Raw genomic sequence first — 15,715 nt, 5'->3', positions numbered from 1 at the left:
TCCCATGGGGCAGATCTTATTCATACAGCCATACCTAGCTGCAGAGGAAGTTAAGAAGTGTAATCTTTATTCTCCTGGACCAGCTAAAGATTGGAGAGTCCATTACTATAAAACAATGTTTCTTACGGATTTCCCCCTACTGCCTTGAAAAAAATTTAAATTAACTGAAATCTAAATTAAATTTCTCCCTAAGGAGAGAAATTAAATACTAAGAAATAAGATTTTGTTGGATAGGGTTGAACTTTGGAGGGCCACTAATCATTGTACTAAGATCGTTGTACAAGAACCAATTTTTGTTCCCTTTGAGAGTAATACTACCCCGACCCTCCATTGAGCATGCAGACTGTAGAATAAGGGGAGAACAGATATTAGCATTTTATGTCACATCATGCACATTTTTTGACTGGTTTCTATAAGCATCATTAATGCTTAAATAGAATACTGCAGAATTCTTTTTGGAGAAAACGTGTGGTGACCTTTGATACAGCTTATTCATTTACTTATCCTTAATTTTGGTAATGACTGTGACCATGCATAGGGTGGAAATAGGTCAAGTTCCAGCTTTGCTACTTAATGACTGGGTGCAAAATACTTAATTTCTGTGAGCTTCAGTTTCCTCACAGAGAAAACTACTACCGACCTCACAGGTTGTTACTATTAATGGCAACAATACATTGTCAACTGCAAAGCATCATATAGAGCCAGTGGCTATTCTTTCCAGAAAAGAAAGGAGAATGGAAACTTCTTAAGATAAAAAGTAATGCCCAGCACAGTCTGCCCGGCCCACTTTCCAGCCTCCTGCTCTCATCACCCTGTCTTCCCACAGTTCCTCAGAGGGACAATGCTCCTTCCCATCGCACCGTTTCTGCTCATGCCGTTTCCCTGCCTGACACCGCTGTGCTTGCTCGAATCCCTACCCTCCCTGCTTAGTAGTCCCATTCACCTTAGTTATCCAGGAAAGCATCACGTCCTGGGAGCACTCCCTCTGGGCCCCGGAGGGGATCAGGCTCCGCCATCACATGTTCTCATGGCACCACGGGCCCCTCCTAGCTGAGCACGTACCCATAGCAATGTCACATTTACCCGCAACCCTGTGGTCATTTCTCCCTCCAGCAGGCGAGGACGTCCTGTGAGGGCCCAGGTGTTAGCGCAGGGCCGGACCCCGTGCCCGGCACGGCCGCGTGCTCAAGCACAGGTGCATGTGCGCACCGGAAGGCGCGGAGGCGCTCGGAGCGGACTCCCAGGTCTCGCGCAAGCGCTGCCCAACTCTGCGCAGCAGGCCACGTGACCTTCCCGGGGCTGAAATGCGCGCACTGCGCATGCTTAGCCACGGGCTTCCAGAATCTTCTTCCTCGAGGACGTTACAGCCGGAGCTGCCGACACTCGTGCTGCCGCTGTGTGTCTCTGCTGCCTGTGCTGCTCTGGACGGAGTGGAGGAGAAGGACTTCGAGGGGAAAGGTAGTGTTGTCCCCTGGGCATCTCTCCTGTCTCACAGCCCCGGACACGGAGGCTGCTCCCGGGAGAGGGGAGGCTCGCTGAGGCGACGCCACGAGTGGGGCCCATTTTGCAGATGCCACTTGAGGCCTGGGTTCTGGGTTCGGCAGCTGGGAACAGTAGCCCCAGGAGGGCCGGGTCACTGGGCTCGCGAGTGTCCCTGGCTGTGTTCACTGGGACAAAGGCCCTTTGGCCAAGAGAAAGAAGTGCTGGGGTCAGTTAGGAGGCATTTGAGGCCAGCTCTGATTTACCACCGGGAAGGGGCTAGTGTTCTCCGGTCACAGGCGGAACGGGAGGGCTTCTCGGGCCTGGCCCCGTTGAGTAAAGCTATTCCTCCATGTTGAGGCGCCTCCGAGCAGGCTCGGCCCCAGAAGGGAAGGCTGCGGCCGCTGCCCTCAGCTGAGGCCTGTGGAGATACTCGCTTCCTAGGCCTTGTTTTGGAAGTTTGCAAACTCTGGGAAAAAGCACGTTCTGCCTGGGCAGAAGGAAAGAGAAAATGCCATCCGTACAGTGTTTACGGCTACACGAGGCTTTTAGGAGAAAGGGAAACCTAGGAGAGGATATTGTGTGGGCGTTTCTCACGGTACTGGGAAAGGAGTCAAGGATTATCGAGATGTTGCAATCAACAGAGTTCCCAGTTCTGCTTTGGGCAAGAGGCTTAACCTCTTGTGTATTGAAAAATTCCGGTTCTGTGTCCCCGAGGAACCAAATATTGATGTAATCTGGAAGAGCCTTACAGATCTGGACTCTCAGTTTCCCATGTGTTGCCCAGCCTCCCCCTTCCATCTTTTTGATTATAAAATCAGTATGATCTGTTTAATTATGTATGGAGTGGGATTGAGTTTGTCACAGGGAAGGTAAGAGTCTTCTTACTTGTAAGAGGGGAAGTTTCTCTCATAATGAAACCCCCAGGACTGTTTGAATTTCTCACAGTGTGGACTTCCCCTCCTCTCAGCAGCAGTTGCTGGTGTTAAAGGATGCTTACTTGAAAAGGGTTTACTTCTTGAAAGTCTCAGAAGCCCTGAATTAACATTCTGATTTTTCTTTTTCCCCTCTTCTCTCCCCATGCAGGGGGGTCCCTCCTTCCTTCCAAAATATAATATGGCAAATTATCTGCAAGCCAATTATGGTGGGGGGGGGGGTTATATCATGTCTGCATCCAAGGTTACTGAGAGAAAAGAATGAGTTCTACCTTTGCTAATCTTACTATCTAGCCTCCTGGTTTATATTTCTCATGTAAAGCTTAAGGAGGTTAGGTTGGTGAATCAACTGTTTTGAGAGAGAATGTCAGGCTATCATTTAAAGGACAGTTGTGGCCAAATGTTGGCAGTAACATGACATGTTTGCTCTGTGACTTTAGGCAAGTCAGCTTATAGTCTGATGATGACATGTGATAATAGTCATTAAGAAGCTGCTGACCAGCCTGAAGAAACATTACCCTGGAAAGGAGAAAAGATTATTTTATTTTTACTTTAAAATTACTATGTAAGTCATTTTACAAGAAGAAAATCCACATTCTTAAAGCTCTTCATTTACTGTTTATCATTCATTTCAGTTCATTCATCAAACTATTATTGTGATTTTAGACTCCTAGGACACAAATATGAAAAATAATCTCTGCCCTCCAAGAGCTCACAGTTTAGTGGGAGAAAGCAAAATGTAGATTAACAATTAGTGTAGCATTGTTATGATAAATAGTTGGAGGTGCAGAGAAGTCCACAACCCTCGTTGGTGGGCTCAAACACAGCTGTTTAAGGTAGGTCTGAAAGGGAGAAGTGGTTGGAATTATTGGGGAAACACTGTTCTGAGCAGGAGACATGAGAAGGTTTGCCAATTTCAGATACTGCAAGTATTTTGGCAGGGGTGGAGGATACAGTGAATAATGAGGGAGTGGTAAGAAATGACATGAAGAGATTTACACACACATGCTTATATGTACCTTTGACCCTTGTCACCAGACAACCTTTAATCTTATTTTATGTAGTATTTCCTTGTATCTACACAGTTTATTTTTTTAATGTTCTCTGTATTTCTAGTCTGTCTGTTCCTAGAGCTGGGTATTTTGAGTTGTTCTAGTGTTTCGGTAATTCAGCAGTGCTCTTACTGTTTTGTTTTCTTTACAAAAAATAAAACAATTAGCCGGGCATTGTGGTGCACGCCTGTACACCTATCCCAGCTACTTGGGGGAAGAGGCAGGAGGATTGCTTGAGCCCAGGAGTTTGAAATTGCAATGAACTATGATGACGCCGCCACTGTACTCTAGCCCAGGCAACAGGCAGGCAAGACCCTGTCTCCAAAAAAAAAAAAGCCTTGCTCTAAAAACGTTTCGTTCCATTGTCTGAGGATCACTATCAGCCAAGAGGATTGTATAAACTTTATTTACTGTAGTTTGTATTAAAAAATAATAGTTGTTACTGGTTTTCAAATTATGAAACTGAATATGCATTTTCAAAGCTGCATTTACCTCTCACTCCAAGATTCAAATGTATTTCTCCTGGTAGGAACGATGGTAGTGCTCCCAGGTAAAAATTGTGCTCTAACATTTGCAACTCATATTATGTCCACCATTGTGGGTATGTTCTTTCTATCTTTTCTCCTCTAATATTATGGTATTTCTTAATTAGACTTTGTAGTTAATATTTTCATGTCATTTGTGAAACTACATTTGTTGTTACTTCAATTGTAAATTTTTATTTTGAACGATTTTGCCAGAAGTAGACATGATGTCATTACTTATACTTCCATTTTCCAAGAAATGAGTAATTATAATTTAATTAGTTTTTGTTTTTATATTCCAAAGTGCACGTAGGGTACTTCAGTGTCTGAGGATCGGTGACTTGGGATTTTAATATTTCTGGTATTTTCTATCTCAATCCATCAATCCATTCTTTCTCTCCAAGCTAAAAAATTGCATTCCTTAGTCCCAGAGGTATATTGAGCTATTTTCAGAGGTCTGCATCTGTGTATGGGTAATGTATGGTTGCAGTATTGATTCTGTGATTCTTGCTCCCTGGCTAAACTAAATTTCTGCATGCTCCTTAAAAAGAGTTTCACTTCAAGCTGCATTACTTTGAGTAGACAACTACTTCAGGTTCTGCTTCCTTTGTCAAATCTTCCCTGAACACGCCACAGCCCAAGGTCATCTTTCCCTTTCCTGAATAATTTTTACATTTCTTTTGACATTTATAATGTCAACTTTATTACCCTACTCCCTTTAGCATTTCTTTCGTGTAATGATTAGCATAAATAAGAATAGATGAGACAACATGGATCCACAGGCATTTCATTTATTTGTGCTGACAACTGGTCATCAAGAGATAAAACTGCTTTGCAAGACCTAATTTCATTGGTATATATGCTTCCTTGTAACTGTAATCTAGGATTCCTTTCTGGGTTATCCTTGTTCATTGCAAAGATGCCCTCCAGATTCCTCCCCAGAGCTCCTCCTCAGATGGAGCTAGCTAGACTATTTATTGTTCCACCCTTTCCTATGGTTGGATTTGTTACTGTGATGGTTTTCTTAATAAAACATGATTAACAAAATAAGTGGTTCTGTTATCTAGGCTATTTAGAGTGGTACATTCATGGTTTAGTCTCAATTTTACTTTTTTTTTTTTTTTACTATTGTAGATGCGTCCATTTGTTCACTTTGTATGTCAAATTTTATTTACATCAAACATGGTGAACTTTCTGTCCATGTATATATGGGGTCATGTAGTATGATTATGTTATAAATCTCAGGGTGAAAACATCTTTTTCTGGGAAAATATATGGACCACTGTCATCAAAATGTTGCATCTGATCTAAGAATACTGGCCTCCCACAAAGAAGGGAGAATGGGAAAGGAAAAAACGTTTGTAATCTTGTCTCTTAATTTTCTTTGTCACACCATACTTAGTTCACTGTTTCATACACAGAGCTTGATAATTGCCCAGCACTGTTCTTCATCTCTGATCTAACTTCCCTAAGAAGATGGATTTTTTTGTAAGTTATCTGTCTAGACTTTTGTTTCTCTCTGAGCTAGGATTCTGCATGAACCTTGTCTTCTGGCTTTTATAATTAAAATTATTTTTAATTTCTATTTGTGGCAGAGATAAGTACACTTTGCCTACAGTATCTAGCAGCCATTGAAATTAAGGCAGTGTGACTTGTTCTGCACTAGGTAATGCAGACTTCATTTAAAAGCCAGTATGTCACTTCCATCTTTCTCTTTTCCTGTCATGGCAACCTTCTGTTGAGATAGAGGGAGACTATATTCCTGAGTTAGCAGAAAGGCCTTGTCAAACTATGTGGAATTTTATACGGGCAGGAAATAAACTTTCATTGTTTTAGGTCTTTAATATTTTGGGAGTTTGTTACTATAGCATAATACAGCAATCTTATACGTTATTTTTTGTATATGTTTTGTAGCATGTATATAACTTATAAAATATAAGTATATTAATGGCGATGACATAGTATAGTATAGAAAGGCTTTCATGATCTAATTCCTGTCTCTCTAATATCATCTTTTTGATGAACCCATCAATTTTTACAGAATCCAACATCATTTTAACAACATCCACACCTGTAACCATATAATCACATTCTTCCAGATTGAACACCTCATGCTGTCTCACACTTACATGTCTTTGTGCACACTCTTTCCTCTAGGAGAATTCACTTTTTTCTTTCTACGTATCAGATACATATGTGTCTTTCAAATTCCAAATCAGCCATCACTTTTTCCAGGAAAGGCTTCCTGATTTTCTCCTATTTTCTGTGCACATTTGGAGTTTTTTCAGTCCATGGAATGACCTATTTACATTGTCTTTGTCTTTATTAGTAAATTATAAACTCATGATATAGTCATTTCTTATAACCTGGTTTATAGTAGGAATAAATAAATAATGAACCCTACTTTTAAACAGAGAATGATGTAAACTTCTGTTAACAACTTCCTGAAAATTCATTGACAGTCAGCTGAGGGTAAAACATGTGCTATGGTTTGAACATGTCCTTTCCAAAATTCAGATGTTGCCAATGTGATAGTATTAAGAGGTTGGTCTTTTAAGAGATGATTAGGCCATAAGGACTCCTCCCTCCTGAATGGAATTAGGTGCTCTTATGAAGGGGCTTCATAGAGGGAGTTTGTGCTCTGTTGCTCTTCTAGCATGTGAGGGTGCAGCAAGAAGGCCCTCACCAGATGGTGGCGCCTTGATCTTGGACTTCCCAGCCTCCAGAACTGTGAGGAAGTAAATTCTCTTATTTAGAAATTGCCCGGGCCGGGCGCGGTGGCTCACGCCTGTAATCCTAACACTCTGGGAGGCCGAGGTGGGCGGATCGTTTGAGCTCAGGAGTTCGAGACCAGCCTGAGCAAGAGCGAGACCCCATCTCTACTAAAAATAGAAAGAAATTATATGGACAGCTAAAAATATATATAGAAAAAATTAGCCGGGCATGGTGGTACATGCCTGTAGTCCCAGCTACTCGGGAGGTTGAGGCAGGAGGATCACTTGAGCTCAGGAGTTTGAGGTTGCTGTGAGCTAGGCTGACGCCACAGCACTCACTCTAGCCTGGGCAACAGAGTGAGACTCTGTCTCAAAAAAAAAAAATAAATAAATAAATAAAAAAAATAAAAAAATAGAAATTGCCCAGTCTCAGATATTTTTTTGTAGCAGCACAAAACAGAATAAGACAATAGGTGGCCTTTTGTATAGCTTTAGGAGGTCAGGAAAAAAGAAAAATAAGAGGGCAGAAAGGAGGAATTCTGCCACTTTACAGTTTTACTGTGATCTAGTTAAGGCTCCCATAGTAATTATCATATACTGTATTCCTTTGTCATATACCGAAATGTGGTAATTTTCTTATTTCTTCCATTTTGCTATGTGAAGTTGCTTGATATTCATGAAGACATCTCATAATTGGCAATATTCTGGAATTCTTTGTTTTTCTGCTATTTTTTTTGCCTTTTTAATGTAAAGTAGGACATACATTCAAAAAATGAAAATGTGTAGGTACAGATGAAAGAACAAACTCTCATGTACCCACCACATAGGTAAAAAAAAAAAATGACCATAGCCCAGGAGGCCCTATGCACTCCTCTCTGATTGCATTCCCTTTTCTCCTTGGAAATAATCGCCATCCTAAATTATATGTGAATCATATCTTTGTGTTTTTTTTCACTGCATTTGTCTTTACTCCTAAATAAAATGTTAAATTTTCCTGCTTTAAAACTTTATAATAAGTAGAATCACGTTGCATGTATTCTTCTGTGGCATGCTTCTTTTTTGCAAGATTGTTTTTGAAATTCATCCATGTTGATGTGTATGGTTGTATATCATTTATTTTCACTGCTGTGTAATAGTCTATTGAATAAACATACCCTAATTTACATATCCATTCATGGACATTAGGATTGTTTCCAAATTTTTGCTATTACAAACAATGCTGCTATAATATTCTTATACATGTCCTATGTAAGAATTTTTCTGTGGTATATATATAGTAGTAGAATTGCTGGAACATAGGGTATGCCATGTTCAGCTTTATGAGATGATATTGAACTGTTTTCCAAAGTAGTTAAAACTATTTTTTCTTTCATCAGCAGTGGAGGGGCATTCCTCCTTTACCCTACATCCTTGTTTGTAGTTGGTGTTATCCAACTTAAAAATTTTTGCCAGTCTGGAGGTGTGAAATAGTATCCCATAATGGTTTGAATGTGCATTTCCTTGATTACAAATGAGGTTGAACATCTTTTCATGTTAGGGGCTTGTGCCTTTTTCTTCTGTGAAATTCTTATTCACTTCTGTTTCTCATTTTTCAACTGGTTTTCTGTCTTTTCCTTTTTTTTATCCATGGAATTCTTTATGTATTCCAGGTACTAATAATTTTTCAACTAAATGTATTGCAGGTATCTCCTTAGTAACTAATTGGATGTGGGAGGGGAGGGAGAAGTAATAGTATGGAATTACTCCTAGGTTTCTGGTTTGGGGAACTGAGTGGATGATGGTACAATTAAACTAGGACATAGAATAGAGGAGGAGAAACAGATCTGGGAGAGAGGAGAATTAATTTAAGATAGTTTGGAGCTTAAACTCCCTATCAGATACTGAGATGGAGATGCATGTAGGTGTTTGAAGCTCAGATCAGGCTCCATCTATTATGCCATATTAGCCCTGTAGGAATCTTACATGATGGGCCTCTCGGGAGGCTACAGTTAGAAGGGGTGTGGTAGTTCTCCAACTCATTTGTCCTCTGTCCCTCCCAACTTCTTCTCCAGGCCATGGATTCTCCAATTTAACCATTTTATGAAATAAATGTCCCAATCGGATGACCCACAAGACACTTCCTCTTAGTTATAATTACTTTATTACCTTTTGGGGCTCTCAACAGTTAATCTTTCTTAATATTTCCAGGAAAACACATCATTTTTATTTTGAAAACCATCCAGCACATTTGTCTTATACAACAACACACAGAGCATATATCTAGATGAAAATTTTTTTCCCATTACTCATTGCTATGTAGTACCTAAATCCCAAGTTATTTTATGTACACTAAACACAACATATGAAATATGTACATCTAAGAATTCTTTGTACAGCCTTTCATTAAATAATATTTACACATACATTTCCAGACATTTCTAGCTTCCTATACGTATTTGGGTTTATGCATAAGTAACCACTGAAAGAATATGGGACCCTTGGGAGAATGACAGGATAGTAGAAATCCATGGAGTAAATAAAGACTGCTCTTTAAAAAGCAGGCTATATTATCACTTTGATTGCATACCTTTTAGTTGTTTGAGAGTCTAAGAACTGATAAACCTAGAAGCAGAAAGATCCTTTAATAACCTTTGGGAGATAGGAAAGGTGAGGAAGATGTCAGTAGCAGGGGTAGAACTTGGCACATTCTCTGTGTAGCACCTCAGCTTAGCTTATAGTATAGGATGATGAATCATCTACCTTCCTTTAGGAGGAGTAGCAGCTAATTTGGTGACTGTTGGTTGTCTTTTAGGGGAACTGCAAACTAGGAACAATTAGGGCTGGAGGTGTACTCTGTGTAGGAAAGTGCTGAGAGAAGCAGCCTCTCTACTGGCCCATCCTTATCAGCACTTGAGTGATTTTTCTTCTCTCTGGTTTTAAGGAGATCTTTTAGACCTGTAAGAAGAGAAAGGGGACATAAAAATGTGATACTCAGACTCTGGCTTCAGTCTGGGTTCTGCTTGGAACATACTGAGTTCAAAGATAACCCCAAGATCCTCAGGTGAAGGATGTGTTGAGCTTTCCTGCTGCTGCACAATTGTCATGGATTACAGGGGCTACTTTTTTAGGCCAGGAAAGCGTTGGGGGAAATTTGGCAGCTTTGCTTAGATAGTTGTAGCTCTGCCTCAAGGTTGAAGTGACCTGCTGACACTTCTGCACAGGTAATCAGGGTAACTTTAGATACTTTCCACACAAGATGATACCTCAGTATATAAATAAATGAAAATAGGGGAGGGTACATGGCTTCATATTTTAAAGCCAGTGATACCATAGCAAAGCCCAATGCGAATATTTCTAACTTCCCAAGATTGCTGTTACTTGCCAAAGAATTGCTCTTTAGGAAATGGCAAACTTACTTTTCCTTGCTAACTGCTTTCAGCAAATTCTTGATGGCCTTAGATTCTGGATTCAGACATCTCTTCTCCCCCTTCTTTTTCATTGTGGCGCTATAGAAGTAAATGGGGTGAAAACATTTTAAACCATGTTGGGCCAATAAAACATGGAATATATAGTTCTGGAGTCACGCATTTAAGTTTCACTCTACCTGTTTTCCCTTGCTGTACATTAGTTTTAGAATCACTGCAAACCCTTTACTGATCTTTTGCCATTATCATCAAATGTTTAATACAGAATATGATTACAATGAGGAAGGTGATCACCAGATAGGATTTTACTCACATGATCTCAACATGTGGACAAGATTGACTTGCAGGAATAATTTCAAGTTTTTCTAAGGACCTTGGAATAACAGGTTGATTACTAATCTTGATGCAGGTACAGCGCACAGTTCTAGAGAGAGGCATTCCTGCAGGAAAAGAGACAGGTACAGCAGGGAAGATTAGTACAGTGTTTCATTTTAGGTGTTTAACGTGGATTGGGTAGTATTTAGCAGAAACTATATCCCCATATCATTGCATAGTCACTTAATCTGAGAAGGAAGGTATTCCATTATAACATAGCTCTGAATAATTAAATAGTTGATTATCTGGAAAAACAGATCACAGTTCATTGATTACAAAATCATATCCTTAAGCACAGTTCATGTGGTTAATTAAACTTAGGTAAAGAGGTATCTGTGTCTCATCCTCTCCATGTTCCCTTGCATTTTCTCTCTCTGTCCTCTTTCTTCTCCATCTCTTCTGTCCTACCTCCCTCCCTTTCTTCTCCCTTCCTTTTATTCTAATTGTTTCTCTTCTGTGACCAGCAGGAAATCTCTGCCCATTTCCCTCTTATTTACAGGCATGCAATGAAATTTTTGCAAATACATTATTTCTGTATTTTAAAAATTTATACCCAGTCCTATTTCTCATTTTACAAATTATCCCTTGATGTTCCTTACCTTGAGTGCCACTCAGACTCAGAAAGATGAGGCAGAAAATAAGAACAGCACTTTGATTCATGGTGCTGAGACTGGAGATTCCTCTGCTGTAGGCTCAGGCCGTGTCAGAGCAGCTGAGGAGTGTCTCAGAAAACGTGGGGCTAGTATGCAATATTTATCTGCAAGGGCACTTTCCCGCCCTAACTCTGATTGGATAACATTGCGGTTGACTCAGCAGAACCTGTGGGCTGTTCCTTGGGGAAGTCCCAAGTTAGAAAACCGAAGGTATTATTTGTGTTTATTGTGGCCTCTGAGTTACGGACTTTCCCTTTGCCCACTTTTTTTCAGTGACAGTGAGTTAGGTTTCACTTTCCAAAACATGAACTGTTTTTCAAGAAACAATTTTTCATTGCACATACAAACATTTTTTTTAAAATGGAACTTTAATTCTCATTTTTCATAGCTGCAAAATAAAAATACCAACTTAACCCTTAAGTCAGAGTCCTAAATACAGTTTTTAAATGAGTATGCCTGTTTTGTATCCATCTTAGTTTGCAACGGTAAGGCATGAATAAGAATATTTTACATTATTTACTTTATGGGTTTCAGAAGTGTCATACTTTGTCATTTGATCCCCACAGTAACCCTATGAAGAAGGTAAGAAAGTTATTTTCATTTTATAGATGGATGAGGAGTCTTAGAGGTAAGAGTATTGTACAGTATTAGGTCATACAAAGGTTACCATCCATTTATTTTTACTATGATGCTTTTTCTCAACATTTATTTTAAACTTTTATAATTACTTTCAGAGGCTATTTTAAAAAATATTCTCAGTAATACAATTTTTTTTATCTTTTGTAGATCTAATTTTTGGTAACAGCAAGTTGTATCTGATGACAAGGACAAGTGATTTAGCTGGGCAGTGCTCTTTGATCAAATACTATAAAGTAATAGGATTGGTCCTCTTAAACGAGGTCAAAGATATGGAGCTGGCAAGTTTTAAAGAATTCAGTGAATTATTGGATCATTAGAATAAGTGAATAACCCCTGACATAGCTGTTTTTGAGAAAACACTACTCATTTGGATATCCGATTTCTAGTGTGTTAAAACAAGTTTCATATCTTATAGCAGTTCCTGTATGAAAACATCATAAAGTGGCATCTAGCATGATGTGTGAAAAGAGGATCCATAGCTATCATAAGGTTATTGCAAAAAACAAAGGATGCTTTTTGAAGAAATAAATTTAAAGGGGGGGGCATTAGTAGAGACAGACCTTGGGAGAACAGCTTGAGATAGGAGGTTGAGACAACAGAGGTTGATTCAGGATGGAGTTCAGCTCCAAGAGACTATTAAATGCAAAGCAAAAGAAAAAAGCGTCAGCCAGTGAGCTGGTAACAGTGGTAACTGAAATTAGCACAGTTTCCACTGGATGACAAATGGCGGCAATACTTGGTTTCTTAGCATTCAATGGTACTTGGCTAATAGCTCACGATAGATAACAGTAGAAAGCATATGATACTGCTACAGTAGAACATGTGTTGGACCTGACAATGGAAATTCAGCAGTATCCAAGGGATGTAGTGGTCCTTGGTTGTGTTCTTTGCAAGTTCATTGGGAACAGGGGATCTAAGATGAAACACTAGTTCCAAATGCAGGCATCACTCTGCAGTGGGAGATCTGAGGCAGGTGATATTTGGAACCTAGGAAAGTATATGGGAAGTCTTTTCATAGTCAGCTAGGCTACAGCAATGTATGGTTAGGCCTATGTTATTTTCATACTTTAATTCTTTAGACATGGTATTCTTTAGGTCTTTGAACATATTTATAATAGCTGACTTAAAGTCTTTGTCTAATAAGTCCAATGAGAAAATTCTGCCTTAGCCTCCATTTCCTGTTTGCACAGAACCTCAAGGTCAGTAGGGCCTTCTCAGGTCTTTTTCTGGATGTGTGCGTACCCATCCCTGAACATGTGTGGTCTTCCAGATTCCTTTTCAAAGCTCCCTGTATGCATCTTATTCCCTACTTTTTCTTCCTTTTAAATTTTTAGTCAGCCTCTTGTTAGACACAACTGATTTGGTAATTGTAGTTAACAATTGCTGCGGATTGTTTTCAGCAAACATCCTAAGGGTAGCGCTGTTCATACCAAGTGAGCTCTTGGTCAAATAAAGACAAGCTTTGAGAATGAAGCTTTTAAGGGGGATTCTAGACAAGTCAGATAGTGATAATCATCTGGAGTTGGAGCTTTTGGGAAGTTTCAAACCCATTCTGCTCCTCCATTGGCATCAAGGCTGCTTTTCAGAGCCACATAGTTGTGAGGCTGTTAGTTTTCAAGGCTACTTCAGTGCTGGGGATAGGAGAATGAAAATAGGACAGATTAAAAATGCCACTAGCTTTCTGTTTTTACCAAGATTCAGCTGTGTTTTTGAATTTTTTAGAAATTCTTTGGATTACTGTAAACCTTTGGCTAATTTCCCGAGATTTGAAACAGTTGGTTTTCACAAATTTTTTCCAATATTCTTTTTGCTTTTATAGAGGAGCAGATTTTCAGGGGTCCTTACTCCACCCATTCCTGAAGTTTTTTCTTCAGATTTATTTTTATGGTTCTTTTGGGGTAATTTATGTATTTATATATTTTGAAATGTTCAAATCTTAAGTGTGCCATTAGATGAGTTTCACAAATACATAAACTTGTATAGCCTGAACTATCACATTATAGAACATTACCACCATTCCAAAAAGTTCCTTCATGACTCTTGCTAATCAATCTTCACACCACCTCCTCTACTCCTGACCCAACCTCTCTCCCAGTTTTTTTAGTACAGATGATTATTTTTCACTGTATGTTGTTTTTCCCCATTTATAGGAAGTTGTAGAACAACTTAAGTGATATTTAAGTATATACTCTTTTGTACAAGACATCTTTTGTTCAGTATAATATTTTTAAGATTCATCTATGTAGTTGCATGGATCAGTAATTTGTTTCTGTTTATTGTTGTATAATAATTCCATTACACAAACATACCAGTTTGTTTCTTGTTGATGGACACCTAGACTGTTTTCAGATTTTATTTATTATGTATAAAGCTGCTATGAAGGTTTTTGTGTAAATATTTTTGGGGGCATATGCTTTCATTTCTCTCGGGTACGTATGTAGCAGAACAGAGTGATATTTTTATCATAACATAAGTGATAATGTCAGTCTTCTGCTCAAGACCTTCCAACAACTTCCACTTATACGTAAATAAAATCCAAATTTTTAATTAACCTGTTTTACTAAGTCCTCTGTGATCTGGCTGTTACCTGTTTCACCAGCCTCATCTCACATCATTCCCTTTCAGCTACTACACTTCAGTGACAGTGGCTTTTACACTAGCAGTTTTCTCTCTCCGGAATGCCTTTCCCCCCATTCCTTGTGTAACTGGTTCCTTCTGGACAGTTGGGTTTTAGCTAGATTGTACCTTCTCTTAACCGCATAATCTGAAGCAGACATGACCTTATTTTAATTATTTGCATAGCATTTCTCACTATCTGATGTTTGGTTCATTTATATTTTACTTGTTTAATGTTTTCTTCACACTAAAATGTAAGCTTCAGGAGAGCAGGGATCTTTTCAGTCTTATCACCAACAACTAAAATGTCACCTGGCATATGTTAGGCATTCAGTAAATATTGGATGGATGGATAGATGGATGGATGAATGAACCCTTACAGACTTTGAATAACAGCATAAATAAAAGAGGTACTTCTTCAAAAAGTATTTTCATTGGCTCATCAGATTTCTGCATTTGGACATGAGTATTACTGTTTTCTCTAACTTTAGGAACCAAGTTTAAGTTAAGACTATAATTTCTCCAGAAGTTAGCATAGATTTAGGTAGGTAAAATCAATACAGATATTCTCAGTTAGCTGTAGGCCAGAATCTTTATTCCAGGGACTCTACAGTAAATATACAAAAGCTTATGGTTATCTGTAATTATGCACTGAAAGAATGAAGGAATGCAAATCTCCTCAGTACATATTATGTCTATGGCCATGGATGGGGTTTGAGGAACAATGAGGGGGATTGGATTTGTTCTCGTTGTCTGTCTACTTTGTGTAGAGAAGTAAGCTAATCTCAGGGGATAAAATCCAATCCCTATGTTCTTGCTGGGCTTGCATTGTAATTGAGAAGACCAAAAACTGAAACAATAACTACCAACAAAAGAAACTGTATGATCAATGTCAAATGACTGGTATAGAAAATAAATATTAATAATAAGGTGTTTGATGGGAGACTGTTTCATTAAGGTCACAAGTTCTCAGCAGATTTTTCAGAAAAAAATTTAGGTTTAGATGAACCTTAAAGTGTGAATTATACTTAAGTGATCAGGAGAGGGAGCCAACTAACCAGTTGGGAAGGTTGGTAGAGTCTCATAGGGATATTAATGCCTTGTTAGGCTTCTGTAGGATCTGATCTTCAGTTTTACAGGTACAGAAACTCCCATTTTTCCTAATCATCCATGTTAAACATGTTCTCAGAATTAATTCCACTAAGCAAATCTATAAGAGACTAAGATGCAAATTAAAAAGACAATATATTCATTTATAATGAAGTTCTTCCTAGTGATTGGGATGATTAATTCTGGCATCCAAGTCACCCCTTTTCCAGAATCA

General features: G+C 38.9%; 1 protein-coding gene across 1 annotated transcript; it reads right to left on the bottom strand.

Annotated features, from left to right (window-relative positions):
* Positions 1–8,877: 8,877 nt before the first annotated feature.
* CXCL10 (C-X-C motif chemokine ligand 10) lies at positions 8,878–11,180 on the bottom strand. Its single transcript, XM_069457569.1, has 4 exons — positions 11,083–11,180; positions 10,422–10,548; positions 10,100–10,189; positions 8,878–9,638 (listed from the first exon to the last, which is right to left on the bottom strand). Exons 1-4 carry the CDS (start codon positions 11,141–11,143, stop codon positions 9,620–9,622), a joined length of 297 nt encoding a protein of 98 aa, XP_069313670.1. The 5' UTR covers positions 11,144–11,180; the 3' UTR covers positions 8,878–9,619.
* Between the last annotated feature and the right edge of the window lie 4,535 nt (positions 11,181–15,715).

The sequence above is a fragment of the Eulemur rufifrons genome, chromosome 24 (assembly GCF_041146395.1).
Source record: "Eulemur rufifrons isolate Redbay chromosome 24, OSU_ERuf_1, whole genome shotgun sequence".
Lineage (NCBI taxonomy): Eukaryota > Metazoa > Chordata > Mammalia > Primates > Lemuridae > Eulemur > Eulemur rufifrons.
Note: the sequence above shows the minus strand (reverse complement) of the source record. Positions and strands in the feature narration are given on the sequence as shown.